This window comes from Mastigoproctus giganteus, chromosome 1 (assembly GCF_048544385.1).
Source record: "Mastigoproctus giganteus isolate SK-2022 chromosome 1, ASM4854438v1, whole genome shotgun sequence".
In the NCBI taxonomy this organism is placed as follows: Eukaryota; Metazoa; Arthropoda; class Arachnida; order Uropygi; family Thelyphonidae; genus Mastigoproctus; species Mastigoproctus giganteus.
Window position 1 is genome coordinate 235,050,968 of NC_143575.1, and position 27,024 is coordinate 235,077,991.

At 38.1% G+C, this 27,024-nt stretch overlaps 1 protein-coding gene across 1 annotated transcript in view; it reads left to right on the top strand.

Annotated features, from left to right (window-relative positions):
• Positions 1-27,024, top strand: part of LOC150091655 (uncharacterized) — a 66,073-nt gene continuing 39,049 nt past the window's right edge. Inside the window, exons 1-2 of the mRNA XM_090369151.1 lie at positions 1-60; positions 23,731-23,852. Coding sequence (XP_090225277.1) covers positions 23,786-23,852 — 67 coding nt within the window. The 5' untranslated portion in view covers positions 1-60; positions 23,731-23,785. The remainder of the gene's footprint in view (positions 61-23,730; positions 23,853-27,024) is intronic.

Sequence of the window (27,024 nt, forward strand, 5' to 3'; positions counted from 1 at the left end):
AGCCGCAGAGAAGTAAAATGTGTTATTACTCTGGGCCGCCAGCACCGGAGAAGCAAATTTGTGAGTACGTCTGAGATTTACGCGCCACTACTTTAAATAATGTTCTATAACGAAATTCGTTGTGATTCCATCAGTAAAATAAACACATAATATTTGATACCTTCTGAACTTTTCGCGGACCCCGTGGAACTGGTCTAGGGATCCCAGTTTGAGAAACATTACACTATACCACAGAGTAGTAACTTATACTACTCTGTGCACTATACCAAAGATCACACCACAAAGTAGTTAAGATTATTACTCTGTGGGCCATACTAAATGCTGCAGTCGATTCCGCCACTCCCTTTGTATACACAAGTGAAATTCTTCCATGCCAATTGTTTCAATGAAGTAAATATAATTCTGAGAAATATATTTAGAACCATCAAGGTTAAAAACCAGGGCTGGAGCTTTCTTAGTTGCCATCTGTGAGTATATACTGTGTAAACAAGCATAATTGATCGGTTTACAGGGCTCACATCTGGTGAGTATGGGCTTGGCACACCCAAGGTCCTGAGCTAGATATCATCATTCTTCTCTTGGTGATTCCCTTCTACTTCTCTCTCTCTCAATCTCTCCCTCTCTCAGGGTAATTCAGAATTTTTTTTTTTTTTGCCTGGTGCAGCATAAGCCTCAGGCTTCCTTTCACCATATGGCTAATAATAATAACTTGCATAGTAAATTTTTTTATTGTTGTTGCCATACCAATTGATGTTTTTATTGTGTGTTAGAGAAGGAACTTGTAAAGCGGTCAATTTTTATTATGGATGTGTGTGTTGCTGAGTGATACTTAGCTATGAATTTGCAGGTAAAAACAAAATTACACAGTGTATCCATATTAGATAAAATCCAGTCTATTTTAAATACTTATATGATTAATTTTCATTAGCGGTCACAAAATACAGCTAGATAGCTAGTTTCACTGCTTTGGTGAAATTGGCTATCTAGACCTGTTGGAATGGGTTCAGAGAAGGGCAACCTGAAGGGAACAAAAGGTTTCTCTTACTTAGAAAGGTTTTCTTCTGCAAATTGCAGTGTTTGTAGAACAGGCACCTGGGGTGGGGGGGAGTGATCTGCTTGAGCTGTTTAAGGCATTGAATAAATAGATTGAGTAAGCTGAATGTGAATGACATTCTTCCTCTTGCTGAGAGGGGGCATAAATTTGAGTTGGGGAAGGATACGTGCAAGATAGATGTGTGGAAGTTTGCCTTCAGAAAGAAAAATGTAGGGGATGCATATAAAGTATCAGGTGACACAGAAGCCTATGACATATATAAACTAGTCTGTAATCAAGTCACAAAGAGGTTAGGCAGGCGAAGGCAGAGTATGAGAAATCTTTGGCAAAGGATGGAAAGAAAATCAGCAAAGAGTTCTTTACTTATGTAAACTCTAGAAAGAAAGGGATAAATCAGATTGGACCACTTAACATAGATGGGTTGACTATTGATAATCATGCTCAGGTAGCTGATAAACTGAATGAGTATTTTGCATCTACATTCACACATGAGGAGTTCAATGAGGGGAGTGCCAGAAGTTAATCAAACTCTAACAGGGAGCTAAGTGATTTCGTAATAACTGAGCAAAGTGGAGGAGAAATTGTTGAACTTAAACATAAAAAAGCACCTGGGGTGGACGGGATCTATCCAGTTATATTAAAGGAGGCGGCAAAGGAAGTAAGCAAACCCTTAGCCATAATTATGAGAGCCTCCTTGGACTGGAGGTGTGCAAAGGTATCACCAATTCACAAAGGGTGTTCAAAAGGTGACACAAGTAACTATATGGGCGCCTCCGTAGCCAGGTGGGAAGGAGCAGCAGTGCGTAGTACACGCTTCTTGATTAGACCGGGGTTCGAGCCCGTCACCACCAAATACGGAGGATGCGGAAAGGTCAAGGGAATGACCACCGCATATTCCCGGAGCAATATGGCCTTAGTTGCTAATGCTCCTAAAAACCAAATAACAAACAAACAAACAAGTAACTATAGACCAGTTAGTTTAACTTGTGTTCCGTGTAAAATCATGGAATCAGTTAAAGAAGCATTGCAGGATCTAGACAAGACTGCAGTAATAGTTAAGACACAGCATGGGTTTGTTAAACGGAGGTCTTCTCTGACCAATTTGATTGTAACTGAATGCCAAAAATAGTTTTGATATATATTTGGATTTCAGGAAAGCTTTGATACTGTTGCACGTGGAAGACTGCTGTACAAATTGGGGAGGTATGGCATTAAGGGTAATTTAGAGAGTGGTAATCAATGGACACTGCTCTTCGTGGACAAATGTTATTACTGGAGTTCCCCAGGATTCGGTGTTGGGCTCATTATTGTTTTGTATACTGTATTTATCAATGATATTGATGAAGATAAATCAGGTTGAATGTTTTGATCATCATCCCAAAGAGGTGCTCACATCTGGTGAGTATGGGCTTGGCACACCCAGGGTCCTGAGCTCGATATCATCATTCTTCTCTTTCTTGGTGATTTCCTTCTACTACTGACTCTCTTTCTCTCTCTCTCTCTCGGGGTGGTCCAGAAATTTTTTTTTTTGTCTAGTGCAGCATAAGCCTCAGGCTTCCTTGCACCATATAGCTAATAATAATAATAAAAATAATAATAATCTAGGAAAATATATTGCAACCTTTACTCACTTTCCATATATCTCTACAAATGCAGAGTTTAATATAATTGATAAATTACTCTCAGTTTTTTTGCTGCAATAAATCATACTTTATTCTAGCCTGCCCTGAAAGAATGTGAAATTAGAAACGCATTAGAAAATGTCATGCTGGTGACACTTTATCCTCGGACATGTATTATGATAATCATTCAGGAAATCGAAAATTCAGGCAGTGTATCCTTCATTTCACTTGGCACCCTGTGCTACAGGGTGGTATCAAAATATCATATTGAGATTAACCATGACCAAATGTTGTCTCCTTATGAAAGAATTTTTTACATTTGTTTCTACTTTCATCATCACATCTAATGTGTACTAATTCTTCTTAGACCTGTACTAATTACTTTTTAGAAACTTGTTAGTTTCCAGGAATTATGATAGCCACCTGTGAAATCAGTCTGTAATTATGTGGAACATTACAATCCTTTCGTGGCTTTGGGTAGGTAAGGACAATTGGGTGACCCCAGGAATTTGGGTAAGTATTTTCTATATGATCTAGAATTTTAATAATGATGTCCAAGTTTGCAGATGATACAAAGGTTGCTAGGGTTGTTAACAACAGTAAAGACAGTATGCTACTCCAGCTGGATCTAGATAAGTTGGGCAAATGGGCTGAGAAGTGGTAACTGAAGTTTAACATTGACAAATGCAAAGTACTTCATATGGGTAGCAATAACCAAAGAAAAACATACCAACTGTGTGGTACTACACTCAGGGAAGTGGAAAGTGAAAAAGACCTGGGGGTAATTGTGCAGTTAAATATGAAGTTCGCTGAGCAGTGCAGACAGGCTGGCAAGGCAGGTCATGGAGTCGTGTCAATGATATACATGTTTAGGAATTTTGCTAGCAGGGACAGGGAGGTGATTTGCTCCAATTTGTGCAGCAGTCTTCCATGTGCAACAGTATCAAAGGCTTTTCTAAGAACCAAATAGATGATATCAAAGTTATTCTTTGAATCCAGTTCCTTTGTGACTACATTATAGTATCCAATCACATTAATCAGACAAGACTTCCCCTTAACAAACCCATGCTGTGTCCGAGCTGTAACTGAAGTCTTGTCTAGATGATCCTGCAATGCTTCTTTAACCAGTGCCTGCATTAATTTCGCAGGAACAGAAGTTAAACTAACAGGTCTGTAATTACTTGAGTCTCCCTTTGATCCTCCTTTGTGGATTGGGGTCACATTTGCACATCTCCAGTCCATGGGTACCTCTCCTGAGTCCAGGGAAGCTCTCAAAATTATGGCTAAGGGTTTGCTTACTTATTTTGCCTTCTCCTTTAATATAACTGGATAGATTCCATCCACCCCAGGTGCCTTTCTTGTGTTTATCTTCAACAATTTTTCCTCCACTTTACTCTCAGTTATTACAAGATTATCTAGCTTACTGCCAGAGTTTAATACACCTCTGACATTCCCCTCCCTGAATAACTCATCATGTGTGAATGTCGATGCAAAATATTCATTTAGTTTGTTAGCTACCTGAGCAGGATCATCAACAGTTGAACCATCGATATCAGGTGGACCAATCTGATTCATCTCCTTCTAGAGTTTACATAAGTAAAGAACTCTTTGCTGTTTTTCTTTGCATCCTTTGCCAAAGATTTCTCGTAATCTGCCTTTGCCTGCCTAACCTCCTTTGTAACTTGGTTACAGATCAACTTGTATCTATCATAGGCTTCTGTGTCACATGTTAATTTGTATGTATCCCATGCATTTTTCTTCTCTGCCATATGTCTCATTAGTTCATCTGACATCCACTTAGGCTTAAATCTTGAACAATATTTCTTAGTTGGTATGTAAAGCCTAGTAGCTTCCAAGATAAGTTCTTTGAATGCTTCCCATTTTGAATTTGCTGTTGGTAACATCATCAGTTGGTCCCACTGTATAGAATTTAAATACTGTCTCAGTCCATCGTAGTCGCCTTTATGAAAGCAATAACTCTTCCCTTTACCCCTAATGGTAGTTACCTCTTTGAGTAAATCCCACTTCAGCACACTGTGGTCACTGCCACCTAGTGGTTCATTTACCTGCAGATTCTTAATGCATGAAGAATCACTACTGATAATCAGATCAAGAGTATTACTCCCTCTAGTTGCCTCCCGAACATGCTGATGTAGAAAACAATCATCCAATAAATTCACAAAAGCCTTGCTAGTGTGTGAGTGACCAGCCCCCAAATTCCAGTCAGTATCTGGGAAATTAAAATCCCCCATTATAAGACTCTCTGATTTGCTGGCCCACTCTGTTTCCCCGTACAGTTTCTTATTATACTCATCAGAATCATTAGGCCTATAGCACACGCCTACTCTCAATTTTGATCTCCTAATGGTTATGTCACACCAAACTGACTCAACACTGCACTGTCCAGCAATGTCGACTGGATTCACTTCCTTGGATTTTATGTATTTCTTAATTAATAGCATAACCCCTCCTCCCTTCCTGTCCTGTCTATCCTTTCTCTGCACATTGTACTCCCCAAATTCCAGTTCTGCACTGCTTATGTCTGTGTGTCACCATGTCTCCGATATCCTAACAATATCTGCCTTTGATGTCTTGACTAGCACTTCAAGCTCATCGAATTTATTAACTATACTCCTAGCATTGGTGTACATGTAAGTATACATGCACCTGTTTCTACTCTAAGTTACCCTAACACAGCCCATGTATTTACTCCCAGCAGTGCTGGAAATTCCCATTGCCTTGCTTTCCAGGCTGCTGCTCAATTGCAATTCAAAGTAGTGCAAGAATCACTTTTACCTCTGCCAGCGGCTACTGTTAAACTATTAGTCCATGTATCCCCTCAAAACTAGCAGTTTTCCGACCCACCTAACTCTGCCTCGATAGCATCAGCAAATATTCTTGCACCCTTTCTATTTAAGTGTATCCCATCCTGTAAAAGCAGTCTCTCCTGTTAACAAGCCCAGACCATGCTGAGAAAAATTCTACTCCTTCAGCCTTTCACAATCTCTCCAGGGCAGAATTGATTGACAAGGCTGTCATCATATACTCCTTCCTATTGTGTCTGAGCAGAATTGCAGACACTTTCAAATTCGACCCTAATTCACAGCTTTTTTCAGCATTGTATTGTACTTGTTAAGTAGTTTTGCCAGTCTCCTACTCTTAATATCATTAGTGGCAATGTGTACAACAATATCACCCTTTGTGCCCTTAAAGGATGATATGTGCTCTACAATGTCATCAACCTTTGCCCCTGGCAGACATACCCCGATCCTGTTCCATCTATCCTTTTTGCACAATATATTCCCTGTTTCCCTGACAATAGAGTCACCCACAACTAGTTCCTTTGGGACCAGCGCATTCTGCCTTGGGGGTTGCTGCTGTGTTGAGTGATGTTCAAGTGCAAGCTCTGGCATTGATGTGGGCAGCTGAGAGCTTGATGGGTCCCTCAATTTAAATCCTTCGAGGGCATTCACCCTGTCCTTCAAGCCCTCCTATAAGCCCATAACAATGCCGAGTTGGCGCCTGATTTCCTCGCACTCCTCACATCGCGCACGCTGAAAGACATTCCCCTCGGCAATATCATGTCCCGTTTCTGATTTCTCCATGAACATCAAACAAACAGTGCATTTCAATAGACTGTGATTCAGAGGACAACTGCCCCCCCTCGGTTCTCCTCTGAGTCACAGCACTTCCACTAGTTTGAGCCTTTTGCTTTGCTGCTCTGGTCTGGATCATGATTTCTATTCAAGTTCAATAAAATTCCAATGCAAAATATAACCCTAAACCTATATCCCAATGCAGTTTTAACACTATATATATATATATATATATATGTATTTCGGTATCAAATGTTATCTCCAAGTTACGTTATATGACTTTCTTATCCCTTGTCAACTTATATGTATTAATTTATGATGTTACATTTGTAATAACTAGGTCTCTATATTTATTTAGTTAAAGTCCAATTCAATTGACAATGAAATTTAATAAGATTAATCAATTTTACTGATTAATTGACACTGCTATACTCACTATCTAGTTTTCCATTATATCTTACGCTAGCACAAATTGTATCATACATTGTTATACGGCACAAGCCGTATAACAATGGCGGCAAGTTACGAACGGTTAATCTACGGATACGAGGTATTATTTACTTTCCAAATCGCACTATCTAAATTCAGAATAAACCACAGAGCTTGACTAGGTCTATAAGCTACTTATAGAAAATAATTTAATCTAACAATTAAGCCAATAAAGCAGCTAAGTATAATTAAAAACATTTCGTTCGTGGGAGCTGCAAAACCTGTCTACACGTGGATTTGATACCCTTACCAATACTAAGTAATAATCTACAAAATCTCTATCTAAATTCAATCTAAAATTGAATTTAGATCTATCTAAATTCAATAGCCAATTTTTTTGTTGTTGTTACCATATCAGTTGATGTTTTTATTGTGTATTGAAAGAGGAACTTGTAAAGTGGTCAATTTTTATTATGGATGTGTGTGTGTTGCCGAGTGATACTTAGCTATACCATTTTTATATCATTTTTTTACCATTTTGATGGAACACCTTTTTTACATTATAAATTATACCATTTTGATGGAATGCCTGAGACAAAAAAAAGAAATTCATATTATTGGGTATCCAGTCTTCTGTCTGAAATGGATACTACTGGCAAACTGCATCCTTGTTGTCAAATAGCATGTGCTCTGGCAATTTCATTCCTGACCACTTGTCTATGACCTAGTGAATGCAAAGAATACCTGAGGAAATATAAGGAAATATGAAATAAAATTAAACAATGGCCATTTGTTTAATTTTGCTGGGCTCCCATTGAACTCTCTTGGGGGCTATCATTCAGCAGATTGCAATTTTAATTCAGGTTCAGGACACTGTAACCATACTTCAACAATTGCCATTATTCATTGTAAACAGAAGACTTTTACTTTTCATAAGCACGGCACATGTAGATGACAACAAGGATGCAGTTTGCCAGTAAATTCAATAGCCAATTTTCAGACAGAAGACTGGATACCCAATAGTGTGAATTTTTTTTTTTTTTGTTGTCTCAGGTGTTCCATCAAAATGGTATAAACTTTACCATGGCTTATTCCAGAACACATGCAATCTCATCGCAAATCAGGCTTCAAACTTGCAACAAGTGTTTGAATTTTTTCAATAATTCTGTGTGGTATGTCAAGGCCTTCCAAATCGAAGTATGTCAGCACTGAATCCAGCCATGAGAAAGTGTCTCCAGTGAGAGAGAGCATAGTTCAATTTGGAGGATTATATAAGAAAACCTTTTTCAAAAATTGGATTTCATGTTTCAATTTTCTCAGTTGTCCTCTATTTCTTCTTGAATAACTATATTTCCATTGTTGTGTAACATCGTTTCACATTTGTTGCGTGTACCGTGAAACATAGAATATCAGTGAGTTTCCTATCGTGTATTCCCTAAAACATAAAAAGACCTTGCTTGGACATTCAGTGTAAGATATATGTAATGTTCATGCAGAACATTACATATTTGTTTGAATATTTGTTGATTTTATCGAGACAGTCATTGAGTCAGAAAACTGATAGTTTTGCAGAGATATGCAAACTAATAAATTAATAGCAAACACGAACAGAGGTGAAAGTGATTCTTGCACTGTTTCTGTTGATATATGTAGCAGCCTGAAAAGTGAAATGTTGGGGATTACAAGGTTGCCTGGTCTTCATGGGAAGCAAATATATGGGTTGTGTTAGGGTTAGTAAGAGCAAAGACAGGTGCATGTATAGCAATGTTAGGAGTACAGTAAACAAATTTAATGAATATTAAGTACTGGTTAAGTCATCAAATGCGGATATTGTAAGGATACTGGAGACATGGTGCCACTCAAAGGATGTGAAAATTGAATATAGTGAAATTGGTAAAACAAAAATGAGAATAGGAATTTAATAAAAACTATACAGACAAATAGAGTGCAGCAGTAAATAAATCAGAATGTCTATTATACAGTGTGCCCCAACATCTGATAGTAATTCGTTCCACAAAACCCATTGTATGTTGAAAATATTATAAATTGAAACCAATAATACATTGATTTTCCGTAATTCGTTCCCCAACAACACATAAAATAGGTATTTCTTGTATGTTATACTTCATTTTTACATAAAAAATTAGTTTTTTTTTTATAAAGATTACTTAATAAATAGTCACAAAACATCTTAAAATAAAAAAACAGACATGAAGTACAGAGCTGATGAAATCAATGCTGGTGTAGCAGTGGTTGGACTATATCAAGCATCACGCGTCTTTTCAGTTTTTGTTGCTACTGCAAAGAAACTGTCCAAATGGACTGATTTTGATGACTTTTTTGTAGTTTCCTGATGTCCAGTGTCACTCTCTGTAATTTTCTCCAACTCTTGTAGCTCCTCTTTGTTAGCTCACACCTGTAAGCATCAATAAGGTCCTCCACATCCTCTTTGCCAACCTCCAGACCCATTGATTTTCCAAGAGTGACAATATCGTTTGTCAAAGCACCATCATCTTCAAATCCGTCAATATTATGAATAATTAAAGGCCAGATCTTTTTCCAGGCTGAATGTAAGCACCTCATGGTGCTTACATTCAGCCTGGTGGAAACATCATTCCAAGAACTTAGAGTCAGCCTCATATAGTCCAGCATGTTGAACTTCTTCCTCCAAAAATCTTTGAGGGTGAGAGCATTTTCACCAGAGGCCATTGCAAAGCAACTTGCGAACATTTTCGTGGTGTAGAGTTTCTTGAAGTTTGCAGTCACTTGCTGGTTTGGTTGAAGAAGAAGAGTGGTGTTGGGTGGCAAAAATTTGACTCGAACAAAGTCAAATTGTGCCTAAAGAGATTGAACAAGGTTGGGCTTGTGGCCTGGCGCATTATCCAGTAGAAGGAGTGCCTTCACGGGAAACTTATTTTTCTCAAGATAACTCTTCACTGAAGGATAGAAAGTTCCCATTCATTGAAGACATATCCTGTAACCCAGGTCGTCTTGTTACTCTGCCAAAACACTCCCAGCATGCATTTGTTGTTTAAATACTATGGGGATATTAGAGTGATATACAAGCAAAGGCTTCAGCTTAAAATCTCAAGAGGCATTGGCACCCAACAGAAGAGTGAGCATATCTTTTATAGGTTTATGCCCAGGTAAATTAGTCTCATCCTTAGTGATGTACGTGTTCCTGGGCATTCGCGTCCAGAAGAGGCCGATTTCATAAATGTTAAAAACCTGCTGGGGAAGATAACCCTCCTGATCAACTAACTCTTAGAATTCAATTTTAAAGATCTCAGCTGCTTTATTATCAGCACTGGATGTCTCCCCATGGCTTTCAACATTTTTGATATTTGCCCTTTTTTTTGTGAAGTGCTTGAACCAGCCTCTGCTGGCTTTAAAGTCTTCAAAGAGCACAGCACTGCCACTGTTTGATGGAGCTTGAAGTTTCAGATCATCATAGATTTGAAACAATTGTACGAGTGATGTTCTGTGTACCACACATTGAACAATAACGTTTTTGAACAAAGACACTAATTGGTTTGAGAACAGAACATGAGGAAAGACAGATGTAGGATAGATGTGCAGAAATTTACCTTTAGCCAGCGGGTAGTTGGTTGGTGGAACAGACTTCCATCCCTTGTTGTGGAAGTTGATAGCCTAAATAAATTTAAGGCTCACTGGACAGGTATTTCGAATGAACGGAGGAGTGAAATGGGAGTGGTTTTTTTTCTTTTTTTTGGCTGATGCATAAGCTTGCTTTCTTGCATCATATGCCTCTAGTAATGCTAACACTCATACGAGTGATGTTTCATGCACCACATGCCTGAAAATTTCCACCCATGTATCGTCCCAGCTATATTGGAAAGCCATCGCTACCTACAAATATCATCAGTTCTTAAAATAAAACATTGGATGGTATATCGGTTCCTAAGAATATCGGATGTTGATGTCATCATAAGTCAAGGCCCTACTGTAATAGTCTTTTAACTTTCCAGGTATTGACTGGAACTTGTGGTTTGGTTACTCACACAGAAACAAGGCTGGCTTTTCTGAATTTATTAGATGACTATTTTCTTCACCAGCATTTTAGATAGACAATGAGAAAAAGCAATGCACTTGATCTTATTAATAGTGATTCTTCACATTATGAATCTCCAGATAAATGAATCACTAAGTGGCAGTGAACTGTGTATTGGAATCAGCTTAAAGAAATAACTACCATCAAAGATAAAGGGAAGAGATTTTGCCTTTGTAAAGGTCATTACAATGGTCTCAGACAGTTTTAAATTTTATTTAGTGGGACCACTGATATCATTTTTTTACCATTTTGATGGAACACCATTTATACATTATAGATTATACCATTTTGATGGAATGCCTGAGACAAAAAAAAGAAATTCATATTATTGGATATCCAGTCTTCTGTCTGAAATGGAAACTACATCTACTGGGAAACTGCATCCTTGTTGTCAAATAGCATGTGCTCTGGCAATTTCATTCCTGACCACTTGTCTATGACCTAGTGAATGCAAAGAATATTTTTATTCTTGGCATTCAGCGTTGTTATGGGCCTATATGAGAGTTTGAAGGACAGGGTGGATGCCCTCGAAAGATCTAAATTGAGGGGCCCATCAGGCTCTCAGCTGCCCACATCAACGCCAGTGCTTGCACGTGGTCATCACGCAACACAGCGGCAACCCCCAAGGAAGAATGTGCTGGTCCCTCAGGAACCAGTAGTTGTTGGAGACTCTATTGTCAGGGAAACGGGAAACATGCTTTGTAAAAAGGATAGATGGAACAGGACCAGGGTATGTCTGCCAGGGGCAAAGGTTGATGACGTTGTAGAGCGGATATCATCTTTTAAGGGCACAAAAGGTGATATAGTTGTACACGTTGGCACTAATGATATTAGGAGTAGGAGACCAGCAGAATTACTTAACAAGTACAGGCCACTATTGAACAAAAGCCGAGAATTAGGGTTGAATTTGAAAGTGTCTGCAATTTTGCCCAGACACAATAGAAGGGAGTATATGATGAGAGCCTTGTCGATCAATTTGGCCCTGGAAAGAATGTGCAAGGCTCAAGGGGTAGAATTTTTTTCAGCCTGGACTGTACTTGTTAACAGGAGAGATACTTCTATAGGGATGGGATACACTTAAATAGAAAGGGTGCAAGAATATGTGCTGATGCTATCGAGGCAGTGTTACGTGGGTCGGAAAACTGATAGCTTGGGGGTAAACAAGGACTAATAGTTTAACAGTAGCCGTAGGCAGAGGTGAAAGTGATTCTTACACAACCTCTATTAGAATAAGTAGCAACTTGGAGCGTGGGGTGTTGGGGGTTTCAGGGACGGATGGCAGTCATCCTGAATTAGGTGGGTATATGGGATGTGTTAGGGTAACTAGGAATGGGAGTAGGAGCATGTATGCTTTCATGTATGCCAATGCTAGAAGTATAGTAAATAAATTTGATGAATTTGAAGTGTTGGTCAAGACATCAAAGGCGGATATTGTTGGGATAGCAGAGACATGGTGTCACACAGATATAAGGAATGCTGAACTGGAATTTGGGGAGTACAGTGTGGAAGGATAGACAGGATAGAAAGGGAGGAGGTGTTATGCTGTTAATTAAGAAAAACATAAAATCAAAAGAAGTGCATCCAGTTGATATAGATGAACAGTGCACAGTTGAGTCAGTTTGGTGTGACATAAGCACTGTGAAAGCAAAAATAAGAGTAGGAGTGTGTTATAGGCCTAATGACTCGAATGAGTACAATGAACAATTGTACAGAGAAATAGAGTGAGCTAGTAAATCGGAATGTCTTATAATGGGGATTTTAACTTCCCAAATATTGCTGGAAGTTGTGGGTTGGTCACTCACACACTAGTCAGTCTTTTGTGGATTTATTGGATGATTGTTTTCTGCAGCAGCATGTTCGATATGCAACCAGAGAAAGTAATACTCTTGATCTGGTTATCAGCAGTGATCATTCGTGTATTAAAAATTTGCGGATAAATGAACCACTAGGTGGCAGTGATCACAGTGTACTGATGTGGGATTTACTTAAAGATTTAATTACCATCAGAGGTAAAGGAAAGGGTTTTTGCTTCCGTAAAGGTAAGTACAATGGTCTCCCTCAGTTTTTAAATTCTGTACAGTGGGATCAACTGACGATGTGTTACCAACAGTAAATTCTAAGTGGGAAGCATTCAAGGAATTAATCGTGGATGCTACTAAAAGTTTCATACCTATCAAGAAATATTGTTCAAGGTTTAGGCCTAAATGGTTATCTAATGAACTAATGAGACTCGTAACAGAGAAGAAAAATGCATGGGATGCATATAAATTGTCAAGCGACTCAGAAGCCTATGGCAGATATAAGCTAGTCTGTAATCAGGTCACAAAGGAGGTTAGGCAGGTGAAGGCAGATTACGAGAAATCCTTGGCAAAAGATGCTAAGAAAAACAGCAAGGATTTCTTTACTTATATAAACTTTAAAGGAAGGGGGTGAATTTGATTAGTCCACTTGACATCGATGGTTCGACTGTTGATCATCCTGCTCAGATAGCAAACAAACTGAATGAGTATTTTGCATCTATCTTCACACATGAGAAATTATTAAGGTTTGAAAATGGTAGAAGGTTATCAAATTGTAGCAGGATACTTAATGATTTTGGAATAACTGAAAGCAAAGTGGAGGAGAAATTGTTGAAGTTAAACGTAAGAAAAGCACCTGGGGTGGATGGGATCTATCCAGTTATATTAAAGGAGGCGCAAAGCAACTAAGCAAACCCTTAGCCATAATTATGAGAGCATCCTTGGACTCAGGGGAGGTTCCCACGGACTGGAGATGTGCAAATGTATCCCCAATTCACAAAGGGGGATCGAAGGGTGACACGAGTAATTACAGACCAGTTAGTTTAACTTCTGTTCCGGGTAAAATAATGGAGTCACTGGTTAAAGATGCATTGCAGGATCATCTAGACAAGACTGCAGCAATAATTCAGACGCAGCATGGGTTTGTTAAGGGAAAGTCTCGTCTGACAAATTTGATAGGATATTATGATGTGGTTACAAAGGAACTGGATGCAAAAAATAATTTTGATATCATATATTTGGATTTCAGGAAAGCTTTTGACACTGTTGCGCATGGAAGACTATTGTACAAATTGGAGCAGAATGGTATTAAGGGTAAGTTGCTACAATGGATAAAAGGATGCTTAAGTGGGAGAAGACAGAGGGTGGTAATCAATGGGTGCTGCTCTTCGTGGACTAATGTTATTAGTGGTGTCCCACAGGGTTCGGTGTTAGGTCCACTGTTGTTTTGTATATTTATCAATGATATTGATGAAGGTATATCAGGCTTAATGTCGAAGTTTGCAGATGATACAAAGGTTGGCAGGGTTGTTAATGACAGTAATGGCAGTGTGCTACTGCAACAGGATCTAGATAACTGATATTTAACCTTGACAAATGCAAAGTACTGCCTATGTGTAGAAGTAAAAAAAGAAGAAATGTACCAACTGTGTGGTACTACACTTAAGGTGGTAGAAAATGAAAAAGACCTGGGAGTAATTGTACAGTCAGATATGAAGTTTTCTGAGCAATGCAGACAGGCTGCCAGGGCAGGTCATGGGGTTTTGTCAGTGATATATAGGAATTTTGCTGGTAGGAAGGAGGTGATTATCCCTCTGTATAAGGCAATGGTCAGGCCACGCCTTGAGTACTGCGTACAGGTCTGGAGGCCTCATTTTAGGAAGGATGTAGATTTACTTGAGCGTGTACAGAGAAGGGCAACGCCAACTGGGCTAGCCGGGTGGGTAAAGCGCCTGCCTGGCAACCCCAAGTTCGCGGGTTCAAATCCCGCCTCGGGCTTGGATCAGAGTACTGCAAAAACCTTGGGAGGTGCATTATGGCCACAGAAGCTGATGCGCCAATAACTACCAAATAAAAAAAAAAAAAAAAAAAGAAGGGCAACAAGATTGGGAGGGGAATGAAGGGATCCTCTTACCAAGAGAGGTCTAAGTTCTACAAATTGCAGTGGCTGGAACTAGGCACCTGCGCGGTGATCTGATTGAGGTGTATAAGGCCTTAAATGTGTTGAGCACGCTGAATTCTGATGGGATCCTTCCACTTGTTCAGATTACGAACCTAAGGGAGCATAAATTCAAATTAAGAAAAGACAGATGTAGAATAGATGTGCGGAAATTTGCCTTTAGCCAGCGGGTGGTTAATTGCTGGAACAAACTTCCATCTGTTGTTGTGGAAGTTGATAGGTTGAATAAATTTAAGGAGGAACTGGACAGGCATTTGGAGGGAATGGTGTAATTTTTTTTTTTTTTGGCTGATGCTGCATAAGCTCATACACTTTCTTTCTTGCATCACATGCCACCACTACTACTACTACCTGAGGAAATATGAAATATAAGCAGCAATAGCCATTTGTTTAATTTTGCTAGGCTCCCATTGAACTTTCTTGGGGGCTATCATTCAGCAGATTGCAATTTTAATTCAAGTTCAGGACACTGTAACCATACTTCAACAATTGCCATTATTCATTGTAAATAGAAGACTGTTACTTTTCATAAGCACGGGACATGTAGATGACAACAAGGATGTTACCACCTGCAAATTCTAAATGAGGCATTAGGGAAGTAATTGTAGAAAGTACAGTCTGTTCTGCTACAAGGGTGGTTGAATAAAAAATTGCCCTGACCTAGCTGCAGAGGTGCTAGCCTGTTGATTCTTGGCACAGGTTTTAGTCCTTCTCTACATAGCCACCGTGCAGATTTACATATTTTTCCCATCAATGGATGAGGCTACGGATTCTGTTTTTGTAGAAGTGGCGAGGTTGGTCTTTGAACCACAACCCTGTTGCCGAAATGAGGGTCTTGTCATCGGGGAAGTGGGTTCCCCGAAGAAATGATTTGAGGGAAGGAAACAAGAAGATCGGGTGCAATGGTGCCAGATTGGGTGAGAGGCTGGATGGGGCAGTATTTCATATCCACAAATGGCTGCTTGTGTTTTTGCAGTTTCAGAAGTGCGAACTGGGGCATTGTCTTAAAGCATTCTCATGCCTATATGTTTTGATTTTCTCCCTTAATTTTGTGAGTAAGTTGGCACAATAGGCACCTGTAATTGTTCTACCTTTTGGCAGGTAATCTGTCATTATGCCTTTCTCATCCCAAAACACTGTAAGCAAAACCTTTCCTGCTGACGCTTGGACCCTTGCCTTCTTGAGGGGGTGGGGAACCGTGTTGTTGTCATTCCATGGACTGCTTTTTATTTTCAGGGTTGAAATGGTGTATCCAACTTTCATCCTGAGTGATTAGATGAGGGAAAAAGTCTTCCTCATTTTTTTTGGCACAGGGCTAACAACTCTTGTGATTTATGTTGTCGATCAGCCTTCTGGAAACCAGTCAATAGTCAGGGAATCCATGTTTCATCAATTTCTGTAAATGGAGTTGGTCATGAAGGACTGTTTCAACAGAGTCCACACTAATCTTCACCTCCCGGGACAATTGATGCACAGATATCCGGCGATCTTCCATGATTAACTTTTCTGGTCGTGCTGTCATCAGTGGCTGAATGGGGACGATCTGGAATGATTCTCAGATTCTACCGATGTCCGACCACACCTAAACTGTGTCTATGCCAGTGCTTCACAATGCCATAGGATGGAGCTTCATCCTTATACAAAGGGTACTAGGAAAGTTTTGCAATATGACGCAACAATGAATCACAAAGAAGCTGCTTGTTGCTGCATGTTGAGACATGTTCATACGTGCATAGTAGCCGCCGCGCCAAGTCGATGGGCTCAGTTATTTATTAGTAGTGAGAGTGTAAAGTGCTTGCGATGGCATCGTGGTCACGAAATGAGATAAGGACAGTTTTGTGGTATAATTTTGCGTGGTTTAACCATAGACCAGTGCTTAGAAGAAATTACTCTTGCACTAGATGATGATTGTCCACATCGTACAACGATATTCATGTGGTATACAGAATTCCAAAGGGGAAATTTCACTCTGGAGGATTCGGAGAGGTCGGGAAGGCCACGAACGTCAGTTACGGAGGAAAACGTTACTGCTGTGAGGAAAATGCTTGACGAAAACAGGCGAGTGACCTACCAACAGATAGAGGATACTTTGGGCCTAAATGCACCAGCAATTCGTTCGATTCTGCAAGATCATTTGCACGTGAAGAAACTTTGTTCTCTCTGGGTGCCGCATCAACTGACTGAAGAGCAGATGACACGACGTGCGACTTGGTGCCGGGAGATGTTAAAAAAGTTTGATAAGGGACAATCTCGGTATGTGAACAACATCGTGACAGGTGACGAGACTTGGCTGTACTATTACGATCTGCCGACCAAGGCTCAAAACAAAGTTTGGGTCTTTGATGATGACGACACACCCGTAATTGTCAGAAAATCCCGATCTGTAAAGAAGAAAATGATAGCTGTATTTTTCAAATCGAGTGGAATTGTGGAACGTGTCCTTTTGGACACGCAGAAGACAGTCACAGCTAAGTGGTATACTGAACAATGCCTGCCTAAAGTCATTGGATCTATGAAGAACCTGCGGCCAAAGTCAAGAATGGACACCTGGTACCTCCATCACGATAATGCTTCAGCTCACCGCGCCAAAGCCTGCACCGAATATTTGACCACGACAGGACTGAAACTTCTCGAGCACCCTCCCTAGTCCAGACCTTGCTCCCTGCGACTTTGCACTGTTCCCGCATGTGAAAATGAAGCTAAAAGGGAGGCGGTTTTCCAGTGATGAGGACCTTCTACGGGCTTGGGACAACGAGTGTGCTTTACTCCCTAGTGAAACTTGGCAGAACTGGTTTAAAGATTGGTTTCGGAGGATGGAGAGGTGTATTGAATGTAGAGGAAATTACTTTGAAAAAATTAAATAAACAAAGCTGTATTGCAAAACTTTCCTAGTACCCTTTGTATACAGCAGTTATCTCCTCATGAATTTCTCTAGGAGATTTCCCCTTCAAGAACAGATGCTGGATTACGGCTCTGGCTTCAACTTTGTCCATGACGCTACTTCGTCACACGTTCAGCTCTGTAAGAGAAAAACAAATTAAGACACAGGGCTGAAGTTTTACACCTTTAGTACAGAGATATCTATGATACTACACACAAAATATCATGACTGCGATATGTGGAAGTAGGTGAGGGTGACTCTTTATTGAACCACCCTCGTATAACGGAAATTTGCTCCAACGCGACTGATATATATCAGGGAACAATGCAAGTATAACACAATTTTTGCATTGGCTCATGCATGATTTCGTCTGCGAGTATAGTAAAAAACGTCAAATGTGCGAGAGCTATATTTCTCATTTACTGTAGTTGTATTGGTTGGAGACATACCGTTGTTATTCACTGTATTCACAAGATAACATGTGATATTATAGGCCGACTCATGTTTTCAGGAGCTCACATTTTTCTGTTTGAACAGAAATTTTGTGAGCCGTGATAGTGTGAGCGGAGGAGCACATTTCTGGAGGTCACTACCATAAAACAATAAAAACAATTTGCAGTTCCTGGTTTATTGGGCTTTTCAGTTAGTGCAATCTAATTATAAACAGGTAGTAAACTCGATCTTATTGCGATAATACCGATAGCTGGAATTCTGTGGATTTTTACATTATTATGGTGAAATGTGTTTCCCCCTTCCATGAAATCTTCAATCATAAAAAACATAAATTTTCAGAATCTTCTTATCATTCCTATTTTTTAAGCTTTGTAAACTTGTTTCACTTGTGTAATTTGTGCATCCCATGTTTGTCATTATTGATTGCTTATTTTTTTTACTGTTTTAAATTTTACAATCCAAAAAAAAAAAAAAAAAGAAAATGTCTGTGAACAGCAATAGCAATCAGGCACACTTCATATCTTTCTAGGTAAAGTGCTATATTTATTGTAATATTTATTTATTTAATTATTAGAAATTTAATATATTTAAACCTGTGTTATCAATTTTATTGGGTTTCTAACTTTTTTTAGTGTTTTACTTACCAGACTAAACATTTTTTTTTTGGTGCTCTGTCCCTATTCCTATTTTACCCATAAGCCCTGTTGTTTTTAATGTGCGAAATACTATAACATGGAGATTTTTAGGAACACGTGTACTGCATTATAGCAGAACTTACTGTCTTAAAGGGGTATCAGATGAACTGGTGAGATTAGTGACAGAAAAAAAAAATAAATAAACGGAATGCATATAAATTATCAGGGGATACAGAAACCTACAAGTATAAAGTAGTCTACAATCAAGTCGCGAATGGGACTAGGGACAATCCATAGGGATCTCAGAATCCTTGGATTCTGGGAAGATCCCTGTGGATTGGAGATGTACAAATGTCTCCCAGCTCACAAAGGGGGGGATTAAAGAGTGAAATGAGTAATTATGAACCTTCAAGCTAGACATCTGTTCAGAGAACATAATGGAGTTTCTTGTTAAAGAAGTATTACAGAATGGAAAAATATAATTGTATGGTAATCACATGGATTTATTAAAGAGTGATCTTGTCTCAGCAGTCTTATTGGATACTATGACACAGTAACAAACAAACTGGATGCAAAAAATAATTTGGACATAATATACTTAGATTTCAGAAAAGCTTTGTACTGTTGCATATGACAGAGTAATGTAGCATTAGGGACAAGATACTGCTCTGGAAAAAAGGGATCGTTGAGAGGGAAAAGACAGAGGGTTATCAATTGGCACTGCTCTCCTTGAAATTCTTCCTTAAGCTTATCAACTTCCACAATGACAGATGAAAGTTTGTTCCAGCAATCAATTACTCACTGGCTAAAGGCAAATTTCTACACATCTATTCTGCAATTGTCTTTCCTCAATTTGAATTTATGTCCCCTAAAGTGCATAATCTGAGCAAGAGGAAGAATCCCATCAGCATTGAGCTTGCTGAAACCATTCAAAGCCTTATACACCTCAGTCAGATCACTTGCAGGTGCCTGGTCTCCAGATGCTGCAATTTGCAGAACTTAAGCCTTTCTTTCTTTCTTGGTAAATTATTTGAAAATAGTTGAAATCATAGAGGCACCACTGGCAAAATAAAAAAAAACTGGTAAATACATGCAGTATGAAGAGATAAGATTAAAGAAGAATGGTGTTCCTCACACCATTCTTTAAATTTTACCACACTTTAGTAAAGTTTAAAGAAGAATCCACCATTATTGCAAAGCATGAAATTTATTTCTTTCCCGATTGTTAAAATGACTTTATTGGCCCTTTTAATTTAGAAACTTTCAAAAAGCATCAGAAGTCTTTGCTGCAAAGAATGCATTAGCTTTCTCAAAATCCACTCTAACAGTTTGTATAAACAAAGTGGGAAAAAGTTTAATAATATAAATGTTATTTTCAGCATAGTTTAATGTATAGAAATATTTTTCTAATATTGAAGGCTTGGTAATACTGGTCTGAGATGACAGTAGCAAAACTACCATACTGCAGGTCCATCACTTTGAAAAGGCCTGAGGAGAGGGTCCAGTGGCCAATAAGGTATGATTGTTTTAGATCATGTGAGAGCTTTTTGAAATTCATGTAGTCCCCAGAATTTATAGCTTATCCACTGTGAGATATGCTGAATTTGTATCAGACATTAAGTTCTAAGGAATGATCTAATTAGTAAGTTAGAAGCCACAGAAATATGTTATTTTATTGTTGGATGCCACAACATGTAAAGTGGGAGTTGAAGGAGTTTGTTGCGTCCCTCTGGAATGAATTGGAAAACTTGGACTTTGAGTAGCTTCAACTGATTGGAAAACTTGGACTCTGATAACTTCAACCCATTCAACTGATTGAATTGGGTGCTGATGGAGCAGTCAGCATAATTGACATAGAGAATGGGTTTATTAAGTAAATTTGCCAAAAATTGAATCATGTGATAAACATACAAGGTTTGATTATAAAGTTCAGTGAATGATACAAAAAAATTAATTTTATTCAATGATACACATTACATTGTTAATATTCACTGTAATCTCCTTCTGCAACCGTACTTTTATTCCATTGCACTTGCCACCAATTGAAACATTTTTTGGAAGTCTCTTGTGAATGCTTTTATGCAGTCCATATTGTTTTATTGAATTTCTTGAAATGACTCATCATTTTCCTTTCTTGTCCGGACAATAAAAAATAAGAGGCACAATGGGAATGTTTTTGCCTGTCAAAATTTGCTTGAACCATGATGTCGAGCAGAACCTGTTACTGCGCAACTTTATTTTGATAATGGATACTACTCAAAGTTGGATCCAAAATGTTAACAAGAATATACTATTATTTAATATTTTGGGCATGCCTTTTGGTAGCAAATAGATCCAACTTTTTTGCCTAATTTCTATTTTGGAGACTCAGAATTATTTATTGAGTCTCCAAATAATACCATTTTAAAACTGCATAAATAATCTAGAGTCAGGTGTCTAATTTTTAATAAATTTTGAATGAATAATTGCTTATTTTTCAATGACACTATAATCATATATAGAGAGGAGACCAGCACATTAATTATATTCCTAGTTAATTTCTGTCAAATTTTCATATATCGATAATATTGAGGAAGTTGATTTTTTTTTCATCCTGAATTTTAATTTGATAGTTAATTTTTTTCTCCTGAATTTTAACACTTCATCGGTCACTTTTACATATATACGTCATATCTTTCTTTGTTTCTTGGAACAAGATGTAGCAGCACATGTGCTACTCAGTAGCTTCCTACATTGCTTCTTGGAAGCCATTGGAATTGGTTTCATTTTCCCAAACCTTTTGGTTTTGATTCAGTCTGCTGTTTGCATCTGTGAGATACAGTGTGACTGTCTGTGTAAGTGGTGCTGTATTGCTTTTGATGGCCAGGATGAATTGCTTAGACCCAAGTAATGCAAATGCCAAAATTATTCGTGTCCTGATGTTTTCAAAATATATGCCTTAGTATATGAGGAAGTAAGTTACGAAAGCATTGATGATGGGGAAGAATCCAATGAGGATTACATTTAAACAAGAGAAAACAACTTGGAGAGTGCACAAGATGCTACATCAGAGGTGGAAAGTTGAAACAAAGAGGACAATACTGACAGTTTTTTCATAGGAAAGGATAAATCGATAAAGTGGAGGAAAGTAAAGAGATCAACACAAATTCAGCGCAGATCTCAAAATCTTCTAACAAAATTGCCTAGAATTATTGGTCAAGCAAGAAATGTCAGCATGCCCTCCAAAGCATGGAACTGCCTTATTACAGACAAAATTTTAGATGAAATTGTTGAATACACAAATCAGTATATTCAAACTATAGCCAGGAAAGAGATGCCAAATTTACAGACAGAATTGAGATAAAAGCTTATATTGGCCTTCTTTATTTAGCTGGAGCACTTCGGAGTAATAAGGCATATATTTTGAATAGTTATGGGAACTGATGGAAATGGCATTGAAAAATTTCACTTAGTAATGAACGCTTGAAGTAATGCTTCAAGTTCCTCATCAGGTGTATAAGATTTGATGATCGAACAACCAGGGATGAGAGAAGAAAACATGATTGCCTCACTGCTATAAGAGATTTTCACTGAATTTGTGGAAAACTCAAGGTGTGTTACGCTCCGGGTCAGAATCACCAAGTCAGAATCAAACTATTGATGAGAAATTAGAGGTCTTCAGAGGAAAATGCGGTTTCAAACAGTATATACCTTCAAAGGCCAACAAATATGGACTCAAAATATATGCCTTATTAGATGCTAGGGTGCTGTACTCTTACTTGAAATATACACAGGGAAGCAACCTGTTGGTTCATACCAAATCAGCAATAGATCAGCAGATGTTGTAAAAAGACTGGCAGAACCTATCCATGGGACTCTGGACAGAACATTACAGTGGATAATTGGTTAACTGAGGCAGTTTGGTTTTGGAACTCAGAAAAAGGAAACTCTCTTGTGTTGGAACAATAAAAAAGAACAAACCACAACTCCCTGTCGAATTTGCCTGTCCCTAACCAACTTACAATGTGGCGCTAGCTTGTCATCTAGTTGATGGTGATATTCTACACCAGGGGTTCTTAAACTGTGGGTTGCGACCCATGGAGGGGTCACAGCAAACATTGATAAATGTGATTAAATTAAATATTTATTATAGAACAATTGAAATTATTAAACACCAGCAGTTCTTAAACTGTGGGTCACAACCCATGGAGGTGTCTTGAAAAAGAATCTGGGGTCACTAATAATTTTGTCTTATGAAAAGGGGTCGCAGATAAAAAAAAAAAAAAAAGTTTAAGAACCTCTGTTCTACACCATGCTAAACATTAGCAGAATCAATGCACAGGTGATCTACATGAGAAATTAAAAGGAAGTAAAGAGTCGCAGACTCTTCCTCAAGCAACTTTCTACAGAATTAGTGGCTGAGGAACTTCATTAAAGGAGCCAGGTCCCTCAAGGTGTAACTTCCCTTCAACTAAGGTTGCAGAGTATTGAACCATCTACAAGTGCAGAATGGGAAAGCATTCGCAAGCAGTGCATTAATCATTGGCAAACAACAAAGAGAACCAGACTGACAAGGTTTTCTTGCATAAATTGTAAGCAATACCTCTGCTTGGAGTACGTAGAAATGATTTGTGCATCATGCTCTAAAAAAGCAATGTTCTATGAACAAGATGAAAAATAATTTTTTTTGTAATGTATAAACATTCAAAACTCTTGTATATGTTATTTATGAATAAAATAGAGTGATTTTTAAACAGTCTTTAATTTTTTAAATATAAAACCTAGTATGTATTTGAGAGATACATTGCGACCAACTATGTTCGTTTTGCTGGTGCGTCCAACAAATGGTTTTAAACAGTTAATTAAAATTCATTGTTTAGATGCAATTAAGTCATTCTCAATCTGTCTTAATATGAATGCCTTAATTGCAGTTAAGTCATTATGCTTAATTAGCTGAGACCTACACAAATCTTGTGAAGCAAAATTTTATTAACATTGGATGTATAATTTGTATTTCATAAATTGTTTTAGGTAACCAGTTTAAAAGTCTTCAGAAATTATAGTTCTTTTCATGTAATAAAATATTATGGCAAGAAATGAAGAGAAACATTATGGAAGATTAAATCGGCTAATTCTAGAAAAAGAAAAAGAAGGTAAATGCTTAAGATACATTTGCTCTTAAATTTCAAAATATCTGGTTTAAGGTTATTTACTGTATGAAATAACTGATGTGTTGATTTTCCATTAACGTCTAAATTTTTATGCATCATTATAATGGTGGTTTGGACTTTTTGAATTTTTGATTTAATGAAAGCCTTAATTTTTTTTCACATTTCCTTTTAGTAAGTCAAATAAGAAAATTTGGAAAAATTTAAATGTTATTTTATATATTCTGTGATTGTCATGTTATTTTGTATATTCTTTATATGTGATTGGATCAAGAGTGTGAATACTACTTATACATTTCCAGAATGAATGAAAAGAGGTGTTGACCATGAAATAATGAGATTGATTTTATTGTGGCTTCTGGTAAACTTCTCTAGTTTTCTGTAAAAGAGACATTTTCCAAGAATGTCTGTTTTACAGAACATTTACTTTTTTTTCAGGATTTCAGTTAAGTTTGTGCTATGTTTGTAAATACATTTTGTGTATTCAGGATGTGTTGATGGCCATACCTTCAGGGATTGATTCAGGACCCGAGAAAGGTTTATATAAAAACACGTCCCAAATCCTTTGTTTCTGAGTTATGCTTCTTTTAGAGTTTTATGCTCCCAAAATTCTGAAAAAAAATGCCTCTTGGTTCCTGATAAGACAGACAACATTATAGTAGTGTAGATGGGTGAGTATAAAAGTTAGTATTAGTAGTGGCGATGCAAGAAAGCTTATGCAGCATCAGCCAAAAAAAAAAAAAAAAAAAAAAAATGCTTCCCATATCACCTACCCATCTCCTCTAATAGTTTTTCTAAAAAAATAAAAGGTAAACTGCAGCCATTATCAACCCACTGCAGGATGGAAGCCTCCTCAACAATTCATGTTGAGGGAAATGGACCATAATCTGCAATGCTGGTCCAGTGTGGGTTGGCAGATTGACCGTAGTTTAGCAGTCAGGGACTTGAACCCTGGTCTGCTCAAGGACCTTGTGCTACTGCACTCCCGCTCCTGACTACTTGGCTACAGAGGCCTCAGTTTTTCTAATTCTTTCTTTAATTTATTCAGTTATTTAAATTACCAACTTCTGTCGCACCAGATGCAAGTTGTTCCAAAAATCAACTACCCACAGGCTAAGGGCAAATTTCCATCACATTTATCTTGTTTCCAGAACTGAAGTCTTTACTGTAAGAGCACCCTTTTGTTACCCCTCACTATTCTCATTACTCCTTTCTGCACTTGTTCCAACAGACCCACATCCTTCCTAAAATGAAGCATCTAGATCTGGTGTCCAGTATGCAAGGTGTAGCCTAACTATTACCTCATACAGAAGGATAATTACATTCTTATCCCTACTATCAAAATTCCTGTATAATTATTGACCAAACTCCATGAGCTTTCCTTGCTGCCTGTCTGCACTGCTCAGAGAACTTCATGTCTGACAATGCAGTTACCCCCAAATGTTTTCCATTCTCTACTACCTTGAGTGTGGTACCACACGCTTAATATGTTATTCTGCAATTACTGTCACCCATATGTACTACCTTGCATTTGTCAATGTTAACCTTAAATACCTCTTCTCATCCCTATCTGCCTGTTTTCTAGATCCTCTTGCAGTAAGTATTCCTCGGTTACTGTTATTAATAACCCTGCCAATTTTAATATCATCTGCAAACTTAGACATCAAGCTAATATAAGCTTTCATCAATATCATTTATAAACACAAAACAAGAATGGACCAAGCACTGAACCCCCTATAAGAGCTCTACTAACAATGTTAGTCTACGAAGATCAGTGCCCATTGATAACTACCCTCTGTCCTCTCCTGCTCAACCATCCCTTTATCCATAGCAGTAACTTGCCCTTAATGCTGCCCTGCTCCGATTTGTACAGCAATCTTTTATTTGTAAAAGTATCAAAAACTTTTTTGAAATCCAAGTATATGATGTCCAAATTATTTTTTGCATCCAGTTTGTTACTGTGTCATAGTATCCAATCAGATTGGTCAGAAAAGATTGCATGTTAATAGATCCATGCTAGTGTCATGCAGGACCATCTTTATACCTGTAAAGATGGTCCTACATTACTTTAACCTTAGACCGGGGTTCGAGCCCGTCACCACCAAATACGGAAAATGCGGAAAGGTCAGGGAATGACCACTGCATATCCTGGAGCAATATGGCCTTAGTTGCTAATGCTCCTAAAAAAAAAAAAAAAAAAATTACTTTAACCAGTGAATCCATTATTTTTCCTGGAATAGAAGTCGAGTTAACAGGTCTATAATTATTCATAATTACCCCTTTGTAAATTGGAGATACATTTGCACATCTCCAGTTCTTTGGGATGCTCTCATAATTATGGCCAAATGGTTGTTTACCTCTTTTGCTACACTCCTTTAATATAATTGGATTGCCCCCATCCACCCCTGTGCCTTTTTTACAGCTGTCTCCATCACTTTTTCTTCACTATCCTCTCAGTTATCACAAAATTATTTAGCTCCCTGTTATGATTTTATAAACTTCTTGCATCTCCATCCCTAAAAAAGACACCTCCTATGTGAATATATGTGCAGAATAACTGTTCAGTTTGTCAGCAACCTGAGCAGAGTTACCAACAGATAAACCATTCATATGTAGTGGATCAATGTGATTCATCCCCTTCCTTCTAGTGTTTATATAAATAAAGATGTCTTAGCTGCTTTTTTTTTTTGCATTCTTTGCTAGTTGTACTGACTGTATATTGTGGCATGGAGCATTATCATGCTGATACAAATATGGTCCCTTTCTAAAGAATTGATATTGTAGATAATATAGAATTGCTCAGAGAATGTTGCATACAGCTGCATTTGTGGTTTTGTCAGCAACAATTTGTGGACCAAGTCAAAAGCAACTCAAACCTTTTCATTATCAGACTTCATCGTTGGTGTAGTACAATATGGGTGAAACTGTTCTTTGGCCATATACCATACACAAGTGCATCCAATTAATGCTTGAATTTTGAAACATGATTCATCATTCCACATCATATTCTGACAACTGTTATAATGTCCAGTGCATCCAATTTCCAGCAGTGCACATCATCCCTATCACCAGGATAGGAGTGATTTACATTGCTAGTAGAGAGTCAGCTTAGAAATATCTGCATGATTTTAATAACCTCTTTTTAGGAAGTGTTTTT